The sequence below is a fragment of the Phalacrocorax aristotelis genome, chromosome 1, assembly GCF_949628215.1.
Source record: "Phalacrocorax aristotelis chromosome 1, bGulAri2.1, whole genome shotgun sequence".
Taxonomy (NCBI): Eukaryota; Metazoa; Chordata; class Aves; order Suliformes; family Phalacrocoracidae; genus Phalacrocorax; species Phalacrocorax aristotelis.
Genome location: NC_134276.1, coordinates 12400021 through 12421680, shown reverse-complemented (window position 1 = coordinate 12421680; position 21660 = coordinate 12400021). Strand labels below are relative to the sequence as shown.

At 44.8% G+C, this 21660-nt stretch overlaps 2 protein-coding genes across 3 annotated transcripts; both read right to left on the bottom strand.

The window, feature by feature from the left end:
• Positions 1–280: 280 nt before the first annotated feature.
• Positions 281–4475, bottom strand: FUT4 (fucosyltransferase 4). The gene has a single exon (XM_075081494.1). The coding sequence runs from the start codon at positions 4363–4365 to the stop codon at positions 3268–3270; it is 1098 nt and encodes a 365-aa protein (XP_074937595.1). The 5' UTR covers positions 4366–4475; the 3' UTR covers positions 281–3267.
• Positions 4476–12733: 8258 nt separating this feature from the next.
• On the bottom strand, positions 12734–19017 carry C1H11orf97 (chromosome 1 C11orf97 homolog). Of its 2 annotated transcripts, XM_075081473.1 has the most exons (4): positions 18800–18980; positions 18114–18218; positions 15071–15196; positions 12734–13216 (listed from the first exon to the last, which is right to left on the bottom strand). In XM_075081473.1, exons 1-4 carry the CDS (start codon positions 18891–18893, stop codon positions 13209–13211), a joined length of 333 nt encoding a protein of 110 aa, XP_074937574.1. In that variant the 5' UTR covers positions 18894–18980; the 3' UTR covers positions 12734–13208. The 2 variants fall into 2 exon arrangements, with proteins under 2 accessions (XP_074937574.1, XP_074937579.1); XM_075081478.1 differs by lacking the exon at positions 12734–13216 and having other exon boundaries at positions 15057–15196; positions 18800–19017.
• Positions 19018–21660: the final 2643 nt, after the last annotated feature.

Here is a 21660-nt window from a genome sequence, read left to right as displayed (position 1 = left end):
TTGTTTGAAATTGCGTTTTTCCAGCAGGCATCCAACTTCAATAAATGCTCCTTTTCATGCAGAAAATAACTCAGCACATCCTCTCCTATGAAAATATTTTTGTCCTGGCAAACCAGGTTTCATTCCTAACCTCAGATGGTCTGACTACTTTGAGAACAATCAGCCACTTATATTGATTAAACAAACATGGAAAGAAATTAATTCTCTTTAAAAAGCAGTCTTCTACAGCTTCCATAACACAGAAAGAAGATGAAATAAAGAAGAGGGTCATTTTGTGCTACTTCCATTCTTTAGTTTTATTGAGTGTCAATTTAAATAATTAATACAAAGTTACTTCATTCTATGAAGATTAAGAGACTTTACAGTATAAAATTCCCTGAGATACAATATGTAACTTAAAGGATCACATAATTCTCTATTGCATTTATACCATAATCAGAAAGTACTATTATTTCTTCTTCTTATAGAAACCGGAAGAATATTATTTTCCTTTCTCTCCCTCCACCCCAATATTTTAAGGGATGGAATAAAACACTTTATCAAACATATTCAAAAAGTTTTTTCTACTTAAAATAGAAAATACATTTGCTTCATTTTTACAGATTGATTATATACATCACCTGCAATATCTTGTGGAGTCTGCTACCTCATCTACAATCCAATTTGCTCAAACTTTTTATTCACCATTGAACTTGGGCTCTACTAAGTGAATTACAAAAGCCAGGCCTTAGCTTGTAACAGGAACACTAACTGTTAGCGTGTGGAGCGGACGAGCCAAAACACTAACTAGATTTATAGAGATGCTGTATTACTGACTTCAGCAGCTGTAGGCCAGGGCTTAATTTCCTCCCTAATCTAAAGGGGAAAGTGTGCAACACTAACGTAAGAACTATGAAACTAGAAAAAGCTTGTTTTATCCCAAAGCAAGAGCTCTGCAATAATTATTACAAGACTGCAGTTTTCATTACGCAATTCTTGAATATACTCAACGTGTAACTTACAAATACAGCACAGCTGTGAACATCTTATTCAAACATGATGCTTTAATTATTGCATAGCTCTTTTCTGAACTTTACAAAACTCTAGTTCATAAAAGATTTCAACTGCTTTTCTTAGAGAGGCTGAGAAAAAAGTACCAGTTGTGATCTTTGGAAATTCTCATGCTCCTGTAGCCTGATCTTCTGCCTGTGGCATTACTAATGATTACAGGGAAGAACTGTGCCTGGCAACTTTCAGAAAATGCTAATAAATTTAAGACTTAAAAAAAAAGTGACTAGTTTCAGCAGATTGATAAAATGTAGTGCAATCTTCAATATTAGTTCACTTTTAAGATCAGGTTTTTGTATATATTTATGTGAACTGCGATAAAAACTGAACAGAAAAAAAAGGATAATTCAAAGGGAGACAGATTCTATCATCCTGACACTTCGCTATTACTGTTAATGCTATACTTAAATTTTTAGAATTGTCAAAACCAATTTTCTGGAAGTAGTAACCACTAGTAGAGAAACAGATGAGTATGTCATGAAGAACATGCTTTTGCTTTGAACAATCACTGAAGACCTGTTCAGGTGAAAACGTAGCGTTAGGGACCATCCCTACTACACTCCTCATTGCGTTGACTGTCTTCTCTGCTTTGCCAATAAAACTTCTACAGCAACTCTGGCATGAACAACAGAAAGGTTCATGAAGTACTTTCGGCCATCCTTCCTTGCACAAAAGCAGAAGTGAATTAACATGGGAGCCAGCAAGATCCAATCTGGTAAATCTGTGCAAATTATTAATGAATTTATTTATTATCAGATTTTTTTCAATAATCCTTGATTCCATGCTTACCTAATCATGGGGAACATCTAATTTAAAATAAATTACAGCAGGGTGCCAGGTCATAAATCTTAAAAGCACCTACCTGACATCCTTACTGCTCAAGTCAAATCTAATCCTTTTCTAACCTTAATATGACCGAAAGGGAATAAATACCGTAAATCTTTGGGGTAGTCACTGAGAGAAGCAAGTTTTATCTTAGGAACCCATTTATTGATTAAAAAGCTGAGCTGGAAAAAACCCTCAAAACAAAAGGAAAAAAAAAACAGTAAAACTTTCCCTTTTCATATTCTTTCCTCACACAATCTGTATTTTATCAACAGTCTAGATCTTATTCTCTACAGTAATTTTCTTTTTGAAAGGTAGTGATTTGGGACTTGAGTTTTGGGGTTTTTTTTTGTATTTATTATTTTACAAAAAACAAAGCAGGATTCTGAGTAGTCTGTCACCCGGCAGAATTTTTAAAAACCAAAACAATCACTACACCAGAAGACTGTCTAAAGATACTAGAGAAATAAGTTAGTCTTTCTGTATACATATTCAATATAGTAATAGAAACCCTGCAGTTCTGAGCCTTTCCCTGCTTTTTCCTTAATGTCAGTAATTTTGCAGGGAAAAACATGCAGATTCTTGTAAACATTTTCTAATTCCTGAATAAAGGAAGGGTGGAAATATTCCAACTTTTTTCCCACAGCCTGCCTTTTCCTGTACTTAAAGTTCTCCACTTTCACACAGGATAAATGTGCCTGTGGTTTCAGTAGGCAGTGGAAGAAATACTCTAGATCATCTGAGCCATTTGTTCCACTCAGATCCAGTCCCCTCCACACACTTTTTCCTAAACTGATTTGGCTAAAAGCATTATTAGTTGGCTGCTGCCATTTTGAACATTGCTAAAAAGTGCTACTGTATCATTACATTCTTACGTTCAACAATTGCAGCTCAGAATTTGTCTGCAAATAGCTTTCACACCCATAATAATCACTGTTAAAAACATTCACTTTTGTCTTTGGAGTACAGAAAGCCAGCAATGATCACGTATCCCCTGTAAGCCGAAGAAAGTTTCATGGTCCAGGAAGCTGTCATAGCTGACAAAATTGGTTTCAGCTGTACCGCTGAAGATCTTGGCATCGGTTATTTATGTTGAGCTGTGCACAACTGTAAAGGTTTCAGATCCGTTCGACTTCTGGAAATTTAACTTTGCTCTTCGAGAATCATCTTGCCTGATGCTTCTTTGTACTTTCAAAATTTTGCACTTAAATAAAAATCTTCCTTTTGTAGGCTTTTCACAGCTTGTTTACCTGTACCTGTATGCTCCTCTCACTGATGACAGCCTTCTGCATGCTACCTTGGCTAACAATCTCTGTGACACCCATCCTTCCCCATGCCTTCACACAGTCCACCGCTGGCACAGGCTGGCTAGGTACACCTCACCTGCCAGGAACATCAGCTTTCAAACCAGCTGGCCAGATTTTGTACAGTCTTGATTTGATTCCCAGCTGCCCTTACGGCCTCGCAAACCTTGCAGAAATGCTCGTCCCAGAAAGAGGTGACGTGGACCTCATACTTCTTCCTCCAGGCAAAATACCTCCTGTAATTGGGTTTGTTTTTATCGAGGAATTTTAGGTAGGTGGCCAGCAGACGGGGGCTGGGGAAGTCGTCAACATGGATGAAGGAGTCGGGGGGGATGAAGCGCTCGTAGTTAGCCCTGCGGGGTCCGAGAACGACGGGCACAGTGCTGGCGGCGAAGGCGTTTCTCCAGAGTTTCTCAGTGATGTAGTCGGTGTGCTGGGAGTTCTCGAAGGCCAGGTAGAACTTGTAGGCCGAGATGGTCTCCACCATGCTGCCCTCGGCCAGCGCCAGCCCACGCGCCCCGTACACGTCAATGGCGAGGTGCTCCTTCAGCTGGCGGTAGTAACGCACCCGGGCGTGCTCCTCGTTCCAGTTGCTGATGACCCAGGCCACCAGCCGTGTCTTGCGGGGCAGGACGAAGGGCCGGGGCACCGGCGGGGCGTAAAGGTACCCGTAGGGCACGAAGACGTCCGAGTCCCGCCGGTAGGACATGGTCCAGTTAAAGAGGCCGGCCAGTCCCCGCAGGCCGGGCGAGTGCGAGGGCGACTCGAAGTTCATCCACACCCAGAGCTGCCGCGGGGGCCGCGGCGGGGGCCCGCGGGGCAGCCCCTCGGCGCCGTGAAGCGCCAGATCGCGGTGGTGGAAGAGCACCGCCTGCGCCTCGCCGTAGCGGCTCCGGTCGGCGCTGAGGCGGCAGCCCGTGATGTTGTAGCGCCGCCGGCAGTCGGCCATGCGCCGCGGGCGGCCGAAGGGCTCCCACCACAGCAGCACGTTCACCTCGCCGCCGACGTGGCCCCGCGCCGCGGCCCGCGGGACCGCCGCCGGCTCCGGCAAGCAGGCGTAGAGGGCGAGGGCAGCGGCGGCGCCCAGCAGCCCGGCCGCCAGCGCCCACCGCCGGCCGCGCAGCCGCCGGCGCCACCGCCGCGGGCAGGCGAGCCGCCCCGCGGGGCAGCGGCGCGGGGTCGGCTCCATCCAGGCCGCCCGCTGCCGCCGCTCTGCCCTCGGCGGCCGCCGCGGGGCAGCCGCAGGGCCGGGGCCAGCCGGCGCATGCTGGGGCTGGGGCTGGGGCTGCTGCCGCCGCCGCCTCTCAGCCCCCACCCCCTGCCCCGGCGGCGGGGAGGTGCCGGTGCCTGTACCGCCGCCCCGCCCGGCCATCCACCCCCCGTCTTCCCCGAGCGGCCAGCAGCCCCGCCGCCTCCCGCCCACCGCCGCGGCCCGCCTCTGGGTGCCGCCCTGCCCCGCCCGCGCTGGACCGCCGCCCGTCGCCCGCGGGGGAGAGCGGTCCTCAGGGGTCCGGCGGGGCTCCGGGGCCTCGTCCCCTCCCCTGCGTGTGGCAGGTACCGCGATGGCAGCCCTGGGGGCGCTGAGGGGACTGCGGGCCACCATGTGGGCAACGGCAGCATGTGGGCAACGCCCTGCCCCGGGGTCACTGAGGTGGCCACAGGCAGCATGTGGGCAATGGCAGTCCCAGGATCACTGAGGTGGCCACAGGCAGTGTGTGGTCAATGACAGCCTCAGGGTCACTGAGGTGGCCACAGGCAGCATGTGGGCAATGGCAGCCTCGGGGTCACTGAGATGGCCACAGGCAGCATGTGGGCAATGGCAGCCCCGGGGCCACTGAGGTAGCCACAGGCAGCGTGTGGGCAATGGCAGCCCCGGGGTCGCTGAGGTGGCCGCGGGCAGCGTGTGGGCAATGGCAGCCCCGGGGCCACTGAGGTAGCCACAGGCAGCGTGTGGTCAATGGGCAGCCCCGGGGTCGCTGAGGTAGCCACAGGCAGCGTGTGGTCAATGGCAGCCCCGGGGTCACTGAGGTAGCCACAGGCAGCGTGTGGGCAATGGCAGCCCCGGGGTCACTGAGGTAGCCACAGGCAGCGTGTGGGCAATGGCAGCCCCGTGTCGCTGAGGTAGCCACAGGCAGCGTGTGGGCAATGGCAGCCCCGGGGTCGCTGAGGTGGCCGCGAGCAGCGTGTGGGCAATGGCAGCCCCGGGGTCACTGAGGTAGCCACAGGCAGCGTGTGGGCAATGGCAGCCCTGGGGTCACTGAGGTAGCCACAGGCAGCGTGTGGGCAATGGCAGCCCCGGGGTCACTGAGGTAGCCACAGGCAGCGCGTGGGCAATGGCAGCCCCGGGGTCACTGAGGTAGCCACAGGCAGCGTGTGGGCAATGGCAGCCCCGGGGTCGCTGAGGTGGCCGCGGGCAGCGTGTCCACTAGGGCAGCTGGGTGCAGCTGCAGCCAGTGGTTGCCCTTGCTCCCAGCCTGCTCAGTTGCTCATCCCCAACTCAGGGCTGCAGAGGGAATTTGTGTCTCCGCACTCGGGAAGGGCCCCCTGGCCAGAGCCCAGACCCTAGCACACAAAAGAAGGGTCATGGGGATGGTTCGCACAGGGCTTTGGGGCATCCGCACCCTGTGAGTGCAGACAGGAGAATGACTCAGAGGACCATGGGCAGAGGAGAGCCCTGCCATGCATGCCACAAAGGCCGACGCAATCTCACGTCTCCCCACCCTCTTGCCCAGGAGAAAGCAGGACGGCTCCACTTCTTCCCATGCGCCTTCTCACTTCCCATTTCTTCCCATCCATGCCTGAACTAGAATCAGAGGTTTTAAACTCTGGCAAAAGGTTTTCCCACACCAGCTGAGCTATGGTTCACCTGCTGTATTCCGTGGCCTTGCAGGGAAGTACTTTGGAAGATGCAGAGGATTTTCTTTTAAAACAGTTGCAATTTAGAGAGTGACATTGAGAGAAGGTTTGAATAAATCACTTAGAAAAAAAACCCAAAAGTGACAGCAGCCACAGTAGCTTTGAATTCCTGTCAAATTCAAATAGTTTCAAGCACCTCTAAAAGGATTAACAATTTGGAAAACTAAAAGAAAAGAAATTAAAATTTTAAAATCTCGCAGCTATTTAAAAATTGCAAAACCTTATGGTTACCAGAAAATTACTTCTTCCAGCCCAGTTTCAAAGAGCTGGTGTGAAAAAGTATATTGGATAGACTCAAAATATTTTTCACAAGTCATTTGCTTTAGTTAACTAAGAGATCATTGATTCAGTTCAGGGACTGTTTGTACAGAACTGGAGACTTTCCAGCTCTGACACTGTGTGTTTTCATATCCATCAGCTATAGATCCAAGGTCTCTCATACAGATCTACTGGAGGCAGCAGAGTTACAGCAGGCATAAATTCTCACCGATCATTTGGATTGCAGCATAGCTTTTACACACCACATAGGTCAAGGCCCTGTGACTTGTCTCTATATTAGTAGAAAAAGTGATTCAAACCTGTTTACCCCCAAAACTAAAGGAGAGTTGTGTGTGAGGTTGGTGTTAGGTTAGTAACTAGGTTGTAACATATTAATTGTATATAAAAGTGCTTGCAGACTTCTGTTGTCCATGTTGTAAGAAATCATAAAATATAAGAAACACCAACAGCTGTGGTTGTAGTCGGTATCATACTGCCTCTGCTCTAACGTACAGCGTTGGTTGGCAGGAATCTCTGGAGGTCACAAACCCGCCCTCACACTCGGAGGAGCACCACTGCCAGTACTAGCCAAGGTGCCCACCTAGGTGCTGGCTGGACTAGCTCCAAGGTGTTGAAAATATGCAAGGACAGAGACTCCACACCACCTCTGGCTGCCTGTCCCAGGGCTGCGCCACCCTCTCAGTGCAGAATTTCTTCCTAATGCCCAACCCTGACCCTCCCGACCTGTAATTTGTGGCTGTTGTCCCTTGTTATATCCAAAGAGAGTCTGGCTCCATCATCTTCATAATTTACCTTCAGGTAGTTGCTGGCTCCTATTATATTATCCCTTCACCTCCTCTTCGCATGCCTGAACAAGGCCACCTTCTTCAACCTCTCCTCTTAGCTTGTGTGCTCTAGGGTCCCTCATCATCTTGGTAACCTTCCACTGGATCCCATTCTCAACATCCTTTTTGAACTGGGAGGCTGGAAACTGGAGACAGTATTCCAGGTGCTGCTTCACCAGTGGGGGGACAATTACTTTCCTGTCTGCTGGACGTACTTTTCATGTTGCTCAGCAGGTGACTTGCTTTATTTTGTAGGAGAGCTCACATTCAGCTTGATGTTCATGTACCCCAGCTCCTTTGCAGCATGGCTGTTTATCAGCCAGCCAGATCCCGACCTGTACCAGTGCATGGGATTTTTCTGCTCTACATGCAGAACTTGCTCTTTCTCCTTGCAGAACTTCCCAAGGTTTCTGTTGGCTCACTCCAAGTTCATCACGGCCTCTCTGCACTGAGGTTGTACGAGCCAAGATGTCAACACTGCTTTCTATTTCAGTACTGTCTGCAAAATAGTGCAATAGCCAATAGTAGCAAAAAAAGTCTCCTGGTGCAGTAAACATAGCATCTGTCTTGACAAATAACACTGGTTTCATTTACAAAATGGGAACCTGGGAAAACTATTTTGCCACAGTAGAAAACTGTAAAGAAACGTAGACATACAATGCTAAGGGAGAGTCAAATCCTGAGGGCATGAGCTGTGCCTAGAATCAATCCAGAGCCCATCCAACACAATGAACGCTACCTAAAATGAGCACAATCCCTAGTTTGCCTTAATTAAGGATTCAAGGTGGCCCAAAAGCTCTTCTGTTGGTAATTTTGTTTATTTAGACATTTTTGCAGATAATGTGAGAAATCTGGGAGTCAGTGGGAGAGCTCAGCTGACTTCTGTGGAATTCTGATTCACTCACAAAATTTGATTGTATCAGCTGCAGTGGTAGTTCTTATTTTCCTTCAGAAACTTAAATTTCAGCATTGATATATGACTTTGATGGAGCCTTTGTTTAGTCAAGTTTTCACTTCCATTGCTTGAAGATTTGATGTTAAGCCATTCCAGTTCCAAAGCCTAGCCAACATTTACATGTTGCATGTAGTCCACTAGTTCAAAAGCCATTATGGAATTTATATCTAAAGCACGATGAAACCTCTTTTTAAGACATAATTTAGAATTTTTACAAATCACAGATCCCATTGTTTTGCTATTGCTATCTGTCTTCAAACCTCTCACAATGTGGGAGATAGCACAGAAATATGTTTTAGTTCGATATTCATCATAGTCACAACTGAAAGGAATGATAGGTATGCCTTCATCTCAGAGTCTCACAGCCTCCTAGAAATTCTGGTGTAGTAAACTGACAAGCAAGACCTGATGTGCTGCTCTAGAGGGATACAAGGAGTGATCTCACTGTCAGGACCAAGGTTAGAAGTCAGGTGTCCTCAGACTTCCATGGAGATGAGGAGTTTCTCCTTTTGAATGTCTCATTTATCTTATAGAGAAGAAATACCAGCCTGGCAGTAGCCCACATCAGCTCTAGTTTGCCTCATTTCTGATGTAAGACACAGGTCTGTGACACGATCACAATCAGCTACCCTGCACTGGTAGGGCTTTGTCAAGCAGTTTTGCTTACTGTGACTCAGGAAAAACTCCATACGTGCCACTGGGAAGTACATGATGAAGCATTGCAAGATGCCTGCAGACCTTCCAGAGGGAACACACCTGGTTTTGTCTGCTTTGGAGGTCAACCATCCCAGGAGATAGCTCCATAGACTGAGGACCACACAGACTCCTTGGCACTGTATGCACATATTGGGGAACTGCGGTTTAACTGCTCTGTGAAAACCACAGTAAGCTCCACTGTTGCTGATAGCCAGGAATTTAAAATAAAATGCTGGCTGTTAGTAATGAAGCTGTTGCAAAATAAAAAACATTTTACTTATTTGAAGGTTAAATGTTCGCTGTTTCTAACATCAGTAAATGTTTTCACCTAGAGCTTCCCAGCTGGCTTCCTCTTCTACTCTGATTCACTCTGTTTTGTCACACTTGAGAAGATTTTAAGCCTAGAAAAGTCTTTGAAGCTATTTGTCAACTGTCTTGCAAACACAGTTTAAAAGATACTTGGAAAATGTATTTTCAGCTGCAGCTATCAAGCCAGCCTCCTGCCACCCAGGGAAACCCTGTGGAGTTTTTCATCCTAAGAAAATGTGATCAGCTACAAAGAGTAGCAGGCTGCTATCTGGTACCAAAATGACACTAAGAATGACTTTGAAATCTCTTCTTCATAAATAATCCCCATGGTTTCAATGCAAGTTTTTGCCAAGAAGGAACCTAAATTCTGTATGAGTGTGATAAAAGTTCTGTTGTGTATAAATTGCACACTGTATTTTAGCATGACGTTTAAAAGCCTGTAATTTTATTATGTAGTGCTTCATATTCAGGATTATGATCTTTATGTTTGGAAGTTTAGAATCCTGAAATATGACCAGAGAGAAAAAATTCAGCTGAAACTTGATGCCTGGCTCATTGGATGAACAGCTTCTGGAGAGAAAAGCCCACGTTACTGCACATGCAGCAAATGTGGTGTTAAAATATTCTGCCTGGCAACAGTTCCACTTGTGACTGTGAGTAGCGTTGGATAAAAACTCTGTGAAACTGGCATTTCCAGGTCAAGGCACAGGCATGAACAAATGTGCTGTGCACACTGTGGATGGAGGATCCTGTCCCAGAACGCTCTTCGACCTCCCATTGCAGCACACATCTTTGTTGTTCACCATTGTACACCAAAGAAACTCAGAGCAGAAAACTTTCCTACCAAAACCACATATGTGTACCAGCAAGTCTGAATTTGGCTCTGTGGATATTTGTTAGCGGTTATGATGGATTTCAAGCTTCCTTGGTTTTTGGAGCACTGGACCGCATCTTACACAGCAACAGTGGCAGGGGCTGTGATGTGCAACCAGCTCTGATGCTCTCATTTTACCCCGTGAGCATCCCCCAAGGCCGGAGGGCAAGGGTTTGTGGTAGGGTTTTTCTTCAAACACCTTTAAACCTCAAGCATCGACGCAATGTTTCAGTCCAGGAGATAAGACTAGCTCTAGTTTGAGGTAAATTTCCTGAACCACGTATAGCCTAGTTATGGGTTTCTCAGCGCCAACTGCATTAATAACTTGACCTACTCCTGTTGTGCTTCATTGCTTGATAATGTAGACGTAGCCTTTGAAAGATGTCAGTGTTTGAACACTGTTATTAATACGTGAAAGCAATGATAACATTTGTCTTTCAAAACAGCAGTGTTTAGTTTGGAAATTAAATAATATTAAAAATACTAAGAGAAAAGGGTGGCTGAACAGTTAGACAGTAAAAAATCAATATGTTAAAATGTAAGCACAGTTAATTTAAATAACCCCAAAGCCCATTTAATAAAATATTGTAAATATATTATAAACATAGTAATATTAATACCATTACTATAATATTATGCAGTGTTATTATATTTTTAAAAATTGCTTAGTTTTATTCAAATGAAGGATGAGACACAAAAAGGTCATGAACATTAATATATTGGTCTAGCTAAGAATTACCCAAGCCTTGTGACTGAAATATAATATTCAGCAGAAAGGATCTAAAAGACATTTCTCCACCTTACAACTTGCACAAAAAGGAAGAGGGAGCAAAGGCACAAATGAGAATCACAAATCTGCCTTTGTTGCAGCAAATCTAAGCTAGTACAGGAATCCAGGATAGACCTAGAAAGTCTTTTCATTTGGAAAATTTTAAAACAAGATTATAAAAAAAAATTGCTAAGAATGAGAAAGCAGGGAGAGGGGGAGTAGAATAAAAATGAAGTAAGGTGCAGAAGTCAGATGCAACAAGCTTAATCAAAGCCTCTATCTGAAAACCCGGTGTTTTTCAACCATTATTGTGGTTCATGACCAAATTTGCATCTAAAAAGTGAGAAAAATAGTGCCTCAGGTGCAATTTTCAGCGTCAAAAGCGTTCACTTGAGCCAGCTAAGGGGGGTGGGGTTCCCCTTCTCACTGATATAAAAAGAAACTTCTGGTGTCATAGAAGAGTTCCAGACACTGAAAAAACAAATATCTAATTTCATTCACAGATAACTGTAAAAGAAGCAAAGGAAAACAAGGTCTAGCTTCACAGAGTTGTCACTGAGACTTTTCCTTTTTAACAATATTCAGTGTGGTTTAGATGATTCCTTAGGACCCGGAGCCCCAGAAACAAATCCCATCTCTACGCCTTAGGAAAGATGTGAATTATCAGCCTGAGTTAGCACTGGGAATAAATAACTCTCCAACTCTGATTTTAATCAGAGTTAATTTTTTTCACTGCACAATACAATACCCACCTTTAAAAAGACCAGAACACTTGTTTATCCCACAAACGTGCTGTCTGGGAAGAATTCTGGCAATGAAAACTGTAGGATAAGTGCTAAGCATTATTAATTTGGAAAAGAATGTGCTACAATTATTCTAGAAATCTGGCAAAGACTGATCATCAAGTTAGATTGTTAAGCATGAACACAGGAAATACCATGCCTACCAGCCTGGTCCACCATCTCGTCACTTGATTGTGGATTGCCATCTCCCTCCCATCACTCCTACTTACAGTTCTCCTCCCTGGGTTGGCCCGGCAAATGATCACAACTATGCATTTCTTGTGCTATCACAACACTTAGGAAACAATCATGGATCATTCTAGATACGCTACAAACACAGCTTTTGTCCCACTTGTTCAGGTGAACCTCATCTCTTCCTAACAGTTCTTAGTCCTCAAAGAAGAGACACCCCACAGTCATTAAAGCCAGCTCCCCATTTTCAGCACAGCTGTACAAACAATAGTTGGCCTACAGGATCCATCGATTCCTCCAGCCCTACCCCCTCACCAGTAGGACTGAGGAGAAACCACCTGGGCACCTCTGTCTGTGATTCACCCTACGGCAATGTAGTCATGCTTGATATGCTCCACATCTTCCCTAGAAGCATCATTGGTGACCGCATGGAAGAGCGGGAGGGAGTAAAAGTCTGCAGCCCAGACAAGACTCAGCATGCTTTCCACATCATCCCAGATCTCAGCCCCCAACAAACCTCCCCAGATGGCGCATTGGGGCAGCAACTGGGAGTTTCCATCTCCAGCAGCAGGGAGTCCCCAACGACTGTCACTCCTCACTTCCTCCTGCAAGGCTCAGGCACTTTGCTGGAGAGAGCTTCCAGCCTCTCACCTGCTACCAGAGCACTGAGGCTCTTCTATAGCTGGAAATGCCACTCCTGCCTCTAGTACTTCCTCCAGTCATCCATGACCTTTCGAAGTTATCTTTTGTTCTGGTTTTATACAGTACCTAGAAGGATCCGTGTTTGTTTCCTAAGTGGTGTGATAATACAAAGCAAACTAATGATCATTTAATATTACCTCACCGTACCAATAGTTAAGAGTGAGAGTTAAGTGACTGGTTATTTCAGGTTCCATGTTGCCTCTGTGGTCCTTTGACACTATGATAACTCTTACATATACAGAGACTATATATGAGAGGCTTATTATGTTAAACTTTTATTAAATCAGGCTAGACATTGAATCACAAACTCTTGGCTTCTGAACTGCTCTGTTTAATGAATGGACTCAGCCTAAGCCATTTTAAGGCATCTCTTCAATCACATTACAATCTTCTGCTGGAACTTAGGATCACTTTGCAACAGAGAAGCCTACGAAAACATCAAGTTTCACAGTGGCACATTTTTGTCTGCAACAACATTTTGTAATCTTTGGATTGTGACATTTTCATCACTGGCTGAAATATGGATCAGATTTGACTACTACAACATCAGATTAAAAGGCAGCACGAGGATATGAATAAAACAATAACAAAGATAAAATAGCTCCCCCCATCCAAGCAGAAATTTCTTTAAAATCTTAGAAATACAGATCTACATTTCCAAAGGCAGCTAGCTAGTCATTCTGATGTTTGATTCAACGCATCAAAACAGGCTCAGGTCTTCACAGCTCTAAAGTTCAGCAATCTGTAAAAAAACCAAGATGCTCTCTAAGGATGGATGAGACACCACATAGCGAGCTCCCAAACCAATACTCGCTTTTAGGGAAAGGCAGTAAAAAGAAGAAGCAAAAATAAATGCATTAACTACAGTAAATTCAGCAACAATGATGTATTTTTCTTTTTCTCTACTTATTTCTCCTACATCTTTTCCCTTCATTTCTTACAGTTTCTATCTCTGCATTACTGCTGAAATGTATTCTCCCCTCCCCAGTTACTTTCAGAAATTCCCAACGTTCTCTTCTATGTCTCCTCTTTAGTCCCCTTTTCTGTCCTTCCTCCTTTTGCTGGTGCCTTTCCTTCTGGCACCGAACACAGCAGGCTTATCTTTCTAGAAACCCCTCTTCTTTTTAATCCATTTCCATAGCCTGTACCTACTCCATTTCTTCCCCAGATCCTTACACAGAGGAGGGTACGTGAACAGAACTGGTTTGGTGAGTATTGGAGCTGAAGCCAGATTGCTTCCAGTTTTTCTGCTGTCCAGTATCTTTCCTGCCTATGATACCTGCCTATTCCGCTGCAAAACAGGCAGCACAGCTAGTGAGGAGACCACCACTTGTCTCTAGCAGCAGTCTCTGGGAATGAAGATACATCTAAATTCTCATAGGAAAACCAACAGATCCCATAAATTTCAGCACCTAAATCAATTTGAATAAACGGCTTTTTTTAAGATCTGTGAAGAAAGAACAGCTTTTAACAGGAAACGGAGGAGATCAGGATCTTTGAAAACTCTGCGTGCCTTCACTAGAAGTCTCAGGTACATGAGTTTTAAAATTATGTCAACATCTCAAAACTCTGAGACAGTCTTTGGTTGCATTTTCTATGGTGTGCCTAAATTTTCTTGGTTTAAGTACATACCAGAAGTGACTATGATTAATAACTGGCATAGATTAGCCCTGCTCTGTAACCAAAATATTCCTACAAATAGTAACTCTAGAGTAAAGGCAGCGTGGCAGAAGGCTGTACTGGTTAAATGCTTCTTATACTAGCAATAACTTAATTCACGCTGCTGTTGTAACAAAGATGCCACATCTCCAGAGCTCACATGAGTAAGAGGAAGCAGGAGGTGCTAGTCATGCAGCTAGCTGTATTTTTAAACCACTAGCCCCTGAGATGTGGGAAGGAGCTTCATTTAATGGCAAAATATACTGAGTTCATATATTCTGCAAGCTCATGGCACTAACAATATTCCTCTTACAACTTTGTTTCCTTTGGGTTGGAAGCTTTCAACTTCTACCACAAAGTTAATACATTTCACTGAAAGAGAGAAGGTGGGCACACGAAGAAGATCATGCTGAAATCCCTAAGCTCATAAGGAATAGGTCTGCTCCACAAACTAAAGAAATACATGCCCCAGAACACCAGCTGACCACTGCAGGCAAATACTAAAATGCCTGAAGTGATACCTAGATCGATCTCTTTTCAGGAGGTGTGTTGGAGGAGGGCTTTTCCAAATGTTTGAACTTGTACACGTTGGATGTTAAGAAAGACAAGTAAGGTTCATTACATATACAAAACCAACACCACCTATCAGTAGCAAAAAAGTGAATATTCCACACATTTACAAAAGGGTTCAGAAGGAGATAATGTGACTCAACATAGCAGTCCTAAACAGGTTTCTTATGCAAAGATTTCAAGTCTGTTGGCTACTCTCTAAAGGAAGAGGTGGGTTAGCTCTGCAGAAAGATGCCCGGAGATGATTACTATAAGACCATATAGGTAATCTGCAGTCCTGTGAGATGTCTATGAGCTATAAAATTGCGGGGTAATATTATTTTAAGATGAGGTGTTATAGTGAAAGTTTCATATTATTGACTCTTACTTTTCATTCTTGCATGCCTTGAGTAGAATTGGGGCTGTAAAAGTAAACTGTTTCTGTTCTGTGACACTGGTTTCAGGCTTCCAATGTAGCAAGTCTTTTCCACACTCCAAATTCCTTCCAGAGCCACTGTTAACAATTTGTCAGAATAATACTGTTATAACCGATTCCTTCAATTTCTTCTAGAATTAATGTAACATTTAAAAGACAGTCCCTTTGGTCTATACAGTAATCAGCAGTTAAACAGAACACTATAATCTTCCTCCATAGTTAATGAAAAAGACTGATATCTTCAGAGAGAAAATTCAGGTTGCTGAAGGTATATGACACTACTGTCTGTAAAACAGCATAGGACTACGAGGGTCCTCACTGAAGCTGATCTATAATGTATAAGAAACAACAGTAATACCATCAATGCATCCAGCGTGATTTATTGGTCATACTGGGATACCAAATGCCCTCACACAAAGGTAGCACAACATCAAACTCTACCCCACCCCACCCCCCAAAAAAAAACAAACCCAAACCCCTCAGAAAAACCCCTCCAAAAACCAATACCACCAAAGCAAAACAAAAAAGCTAATTTATTTTGTGGAAAGGTTACAATTTACTAACCACCAAATTTATGTAAAACAATTAACTTGCTAATAATCGAAACTGTGTAAAGCAGCAACTATCCAAACTGACACCTGTTCCTTATCAGAGCCCAGGCCACTTGGGGAGCATCTCTAATTGTCCAGATATATACAGATGAAAAAGGCACTAGGTACATGCTGAATAATCTGTACACCAGCACCTATTTGACCTTCTTACACATAGCATTGTTACGCTATGCATATAACATTATGCTATACACACCGTTTATATACTGAGCTTGTTATACATCAATATTGTATGTTCCCGTAATGAATATTTTTGTAGTGTTTCTATATTATCTTTAGTAGTTTAAGCCTTTGTAACATTCATTTCATTGGGGACTCCCCAGAAATCATGAGAACATATATGGTAGCATCCAGTTACACGATCAGACCGAAATACTCCAGACAATTTTGATCCACTGGCAGTTGGATGCAGTGAAATATAGTTGTGTTCAGCTTCTAGTAACATTAGGCACGTGAGCAGATTGGGCAGAACCCATGTTAACATCTGCAGTTCAGCTACTTGTCCAGAACCCCTTTACAGCCAACAGGAAGAGAACAGGCACTTCTAGAGCAGAACACAGGCAACAGTAGGTATCTGGGGAAAGTCAGAAGAATTGCAGTTTTCCAAGTGCCCTTTTCTCTCCTTTTACTATGACCAGAGCCTCAGCAACAACCTGCATTAATTTGCAGGTGTGTGCTGTAACTGCTTAAGGAGCCTAATCATAGTACTGGTGTTTGCAGGTTCAAGTAGTCTTAACATCTGACAGGAGAATGAGTACATCTCCTCACTTATGTACATTTTTGTCTGTGAATCCAACTGCTTTAAATTAACTTCAAGTGAGTTTAGACTTGGGTCTCAGTCCTACGTAAGAGAAACCAGACTTTTTTCAAAATTTTCCGAATTTGGCAACAAAGGCAAAAATGCCCGTATTACGTTTGTGGAAGATGTAATAATTAGGAGATATAGTGGTGGGCTTATTCCAGCAAAATGCAACTTGATACAACCAAGGAATAGATTTACTCTGTGGAAGAGAACGTGGGACTACAGAATGGGAACTCTGTATTGTGGAGCAAAAGCATCATGGATTTAAGAGTAACAGCTGACAAACAATTCAAGGTCCTAGTGCTAATGTTAGCTCTAAAATAAGTAGATTATTCTCTTTACAGGTTACTAGTGACACAAATACTGAAACACCACGATCAGATTTGATATTCACATTTTAAAAGAGGAGGAAAAACAATTGGTGAGAGTACATAAAGAGCCCAAACCAAATATATGTGTACATACCTTCTCTGGAAGAAAATCCTGGATACTAATAAAGCCACTATTATATATCCAAGAAAAGCAAGGAGCTGAATAATGCAAATCCAAATTATTAATCAGTATTTTTTTTTAAATACACCACCCACGAGAATGAACTAATGAGGGAAGCTGTGGAATAACCAGCTTTCCTCAGTGGACTCTACAGAGAGGTACCTAATAAAGTATAATGGCTTGGCTGATTAAAGGCAGTAAGACCCTGTATTCAGTCAGATAAGATGACCTACCCTTAAACATTACAAACTTCTAAAAATTAATTTTATACAATTAGATTAATAGATCTTATGGCTGCAGGAGACCACCAGCGTAAGTTTTGTTTTATCTGGGTCACGTGGCTTCAGGCTCATTCCTGCACCAAGACCAGCAAATGAGCTTGGACTAGGGCTAACAGTTGAAGTACAAAATATTTAAAGTGTGTATTAAAAATGGTGAATCTAAGTGTTCTTTGTTAAATTGTTCCAGCACTAAGTTCTCTTCTTGTTAAAAACACCAAATCATTTCCACTCTGATCTTACCTCATTTTCACCACCAGTTCTCAGAACTGTTAATAGTTTAGCTAGACAGAACACCTTTTTCCCTCTTAAGACTTCCATTTCTTCCTTGGCCTACTGTAATCAAGTCCCTCCCAAACCTTTAAGCTGCATAAACAGACTGATTTTCTAATTGCTTTCACTGTTTTCCTGTTCTTTGTTCACCTTTATCACTCTTACCTCAACTATTTATTTTCAACGTCAACTTTAGCTCTGAACAGCAGAAGGGGACAAAGTATTCTAATAACCACAGCACTTATTTCAAAGAAAAAAGGTAACAAAACCTCCCTTCTGCTTGGCATTTGTTTCTGTTTTATTAAATGGAGAGAGATCATATGGAATTATCCACGTTCTCTACGGTCCTATAATTTCAGACTTTAAAAAAAAAAAGTAATAAAGACTATATGCAATTCTGTTTCTAAATGTTCCCCAGACTATTAAATAAATGTTCTGGACTGTGTTTTTAAAACAATACTTTTGCCACAATTCCTCAAAACAATTTATATTTCACTTGCCCTGACAAACACTTGCCATTTGCTGATAAGGAGGATTACCTGCAACTGGATGTTTAACATAGCATGCTTCCTTCCCAAAATAAAGCTCTTCTTCAAGTATTTCTTTACCTCTCCTAGATGGCTCAACATGCACAAATTTCTTCCCTGTTAGTAAAACATATTACAGAAGAACCAGTTATTTCAAATCCCCTGAATGCTAGTGTGCTTTGCCGAATGTAACGTCATTTTATGCTGCTCTACTTCGGTCTTTCACACACTTCACGCCAAACCATTTACAACTACCCCATCACGCCGAGCCAGGCGCCGCTCCCCGGCGACTCCCGGCCGTGGCGGGTAAGTCCCAGAGCGCTGCTGGCGGCCCGCAGCGCGGCGGGGCGGCTCTCGGCTCTCCGCGCAGGAGCCAAGGCCACCCCAGGGCACAGCGGACGGGGTCGCTGGTCAAACCGTGCCACCAGCCCAAGGCAGGGCCCCGCATGCAGGAGGTCTCCAAGGAGGTGCCCTCGCTGAAGGAGCCAAGGAGGGACCAGGGCATCTCATGGCAGCAGGGGAGTCCCTGCCGGACAGGGACTGCCCGCACCCCTGCCGCGGCGGGGTGGACGGCGCCGGGGGAGGCGAAGGGCCACCGAGTGAGGTGGCCGCAGGGGCCGGCGGGGAAGGCTCGACTCCCCCGAGGGGACACGCCAGGGGGGGAATGAGGGTGAGGCGGGTCCCGCCGCCGGGCTTACAGGGCTGCCCGCCTACCGCCGCCTCGCCGCGGACATCGCTGCCCGCCTCCTCGGCTGCTGCCGCCGCCGGTTGCGCTCCGCTCGCCGCCCTCATGACCGCCGCCGCCGCGCCGAGGCAGGTAGGGGCCGGTTGCCACAGGAGCGAGGGCGGGCCGGGGCGCGCCGGCTCCGGCCAGCGGGAGGGAGAGCGGCGGGCGCGGCGCCTCGGCGGGGTGGGGCAGAACAGTGCCGCACCGCCCTCCCCGCCCTCCGCCATGTTGGGGCCGCTTGAGGGTCACCGCTCGCCACGTACCGCAGGCTTAGACCGAGGAGGGCAGGCTGGGTACGGCATTTCTAGTCACAGCTGGGGCGTTTTACCACTTCCAGAGGCCAGGGTTAACACCAGGGGCCCTCCCATGCAGGGTGGGAGCAGCCACCATCCCTAGGGACAGCAGGTGCAGCCACCTCATGCCCGCTTGGGGCATGGGGTGGGTGACAGCTCTAGATGACATTAACAGCTCTTCGTTTCTGTCAGGCAGCGTTACTGCGCTCGGAAGCAGGCACGGACATCACGAACATGAAGTGTCACCCCTTAAGGCAGTGCCTGCCTTACGAAAGGATGCCTTGTCATCCTCACTGGGGGCCGTGGCAGACTGATGGAAATAAAGAGAACAACCCAGTTTAACTGGATGGATGATGTAGCGTGGTGATTCACGACACGGACTCTGTATCCATGCACAAGCAAAGCCAAAGGCCGTTTATTCACAAAGAGCAGCCTTAATATAGTCTGCCTCCTGAGCTAGTACTTTTTCCTTCTCTCTGCCTCTGAATGTGTTTTATCACGCTAGCTCCACATACGGTATAAACATAGGTAAGCGTGCTTTCCTGCTTCGGTGCTCCAGCTGTGCCCCTGACCTTCCGTCCCAGATATCAAGGCCTTAGTTCTGTGTTTTTGTGTGGGTTGTTTTTCTGTCCCATGGCTTGCATCCAATAAGGGCGATGAGATCACGGGAGGCCACATTCACTTACTCCACAATGTAGACCTACTAATACTCAAAAGTACTAGCTTGGTTTTAATAATGCTCTTCATAAAATGAGGCATCTTGAGATGCTGTTTACAGGACTGAAGTAGACTTGACTGTCCTTGGTTTGCCACTGTTGAAAGTTTTGAGAAAGAACAGCAGCTGGCAATTACAGTAGTCAACAGATAATGCTGCTGGCAGGTGCATGGGGAAGCTGTCCCGCTCGCCTGGCCAGCAGCTTTACCCTGTGGTAGCTTCCTTGAAATCAACACTTTGCATACAATAGTGAGGTTTTCTAAGATACAGGCCAAGTCTAGTTATACAAGTGCATGATGTAATGCATTTCTGTATTTTTCCTTGATGCATTTCAAGGTGTATTCATCTTCCACAGATGACCTGAAACCAAACTTCCAAAATAATACGCATCAAAAATCATCTGGTACCATGCATAGTTCAGAGGAAATCCTGTATTTTTTAACAAGTGCTGAACAGGGCTTCTAGAAAGGCAGGTCACAGAGGTGCCCTCCACAGATGCTTCATCAGAGCACCACATGTGGGCCAGCATACCCCAACCCTGCTGCTTCAGCTCTGTTAGTGGTGTCTTTAAGGGGCTTGGGGTCACTCAGTAAGGCATCTGCACAGGACAACAGTGTGTTTTGTTACAGCTCTCATACTGAGTGACAGTACTTCAGGTTTTATATTCAATTTTCAGTTCAATTCAGTTAACACAGAGAAGCCAGTTTCTCCACTGCTAAATTATGGATGGCAAAATTGAAGCTCAAAATCATGCAGTGTGCCATTACCATGGGAAAGTCTTCAGCGTACAAATTCCCATGCAATAAAGATCATCTGCTGGGCTGACAGCACTGCTGAAGTTCTACCAGTATCATTCTAAACCACTATTCATAAAAAAAAAAAAAAGGAAAAAGATCTACCTGCTCAGAGTGATTGTTTTGAGATGGTACTGTACTGTTACTTAAAACCCTGCACTCATTAAGTGCTTGCATTGAGTAGCGATTGTTGTCTGAGACTTACACTTGAACCAAGGTGAGGAAGAGAAGAAGATGAAGAGTACGTTAGTGGACCTCTTGTAGACAGCTAAATAATCCAGAGATGTTGATTCTCCAGAAGTTGAAAGATTGAGAGGTGCAGACTGATACAGCTGATGTGAACAGTAACACTGGTAAATTAAACTCTCAAATCAACTCTAAAAATCATAGATTTTTTCGCTTGCCAGCAGAAAGGCTGAACTGACAAACAGAAGCAGCAAATTATGATGTGTCTTGTGAAAATTTGTATTATTAGTTAGTATTTTTTCTGCTAAGTTAAGCCAAATAGTACTCAGTGCCAAGACCTGATAAGAATGCCTCAGATGAAGGGTCCCAGGTCTTCACTGCAAACCAGTGCGACGCTGGCGGGCCTGCAGAGAGGAGCTGCACCCAGGTGCATGCCAAAGGCCTCAAAATCTTAAGAAACAAACCAACCAATGCACCCCCACCACCTTCAGTTTGGTTAAGTGACAGCAGCCAAACCTGTCAGAACCTTTGGAAGCACAATTCGGATGTGAAAGCCTGGGATTAATAATACAACCTATCACGAATTTAAAAAGTGTCAAATAAGAAAATAAATGAATGGTCTGGAAATCAGGGAATTTTGAGAGAAGTTTTTAAACTATGCCGATGGCTTAATATTTGAGTTGGAAATAGGAATTCCCTTTGGGAATTCAAAAGTGGAAGAGAAACACTGTTGAGTGTGTCCTGTACCAAATTAGCTGTAGCTAAATCAGACAGAACAGTATGTGGCTGTTTATCCTCATCCAGTTGAGATTTACCTGTTCTAACACTAGATGCTAATTCTATC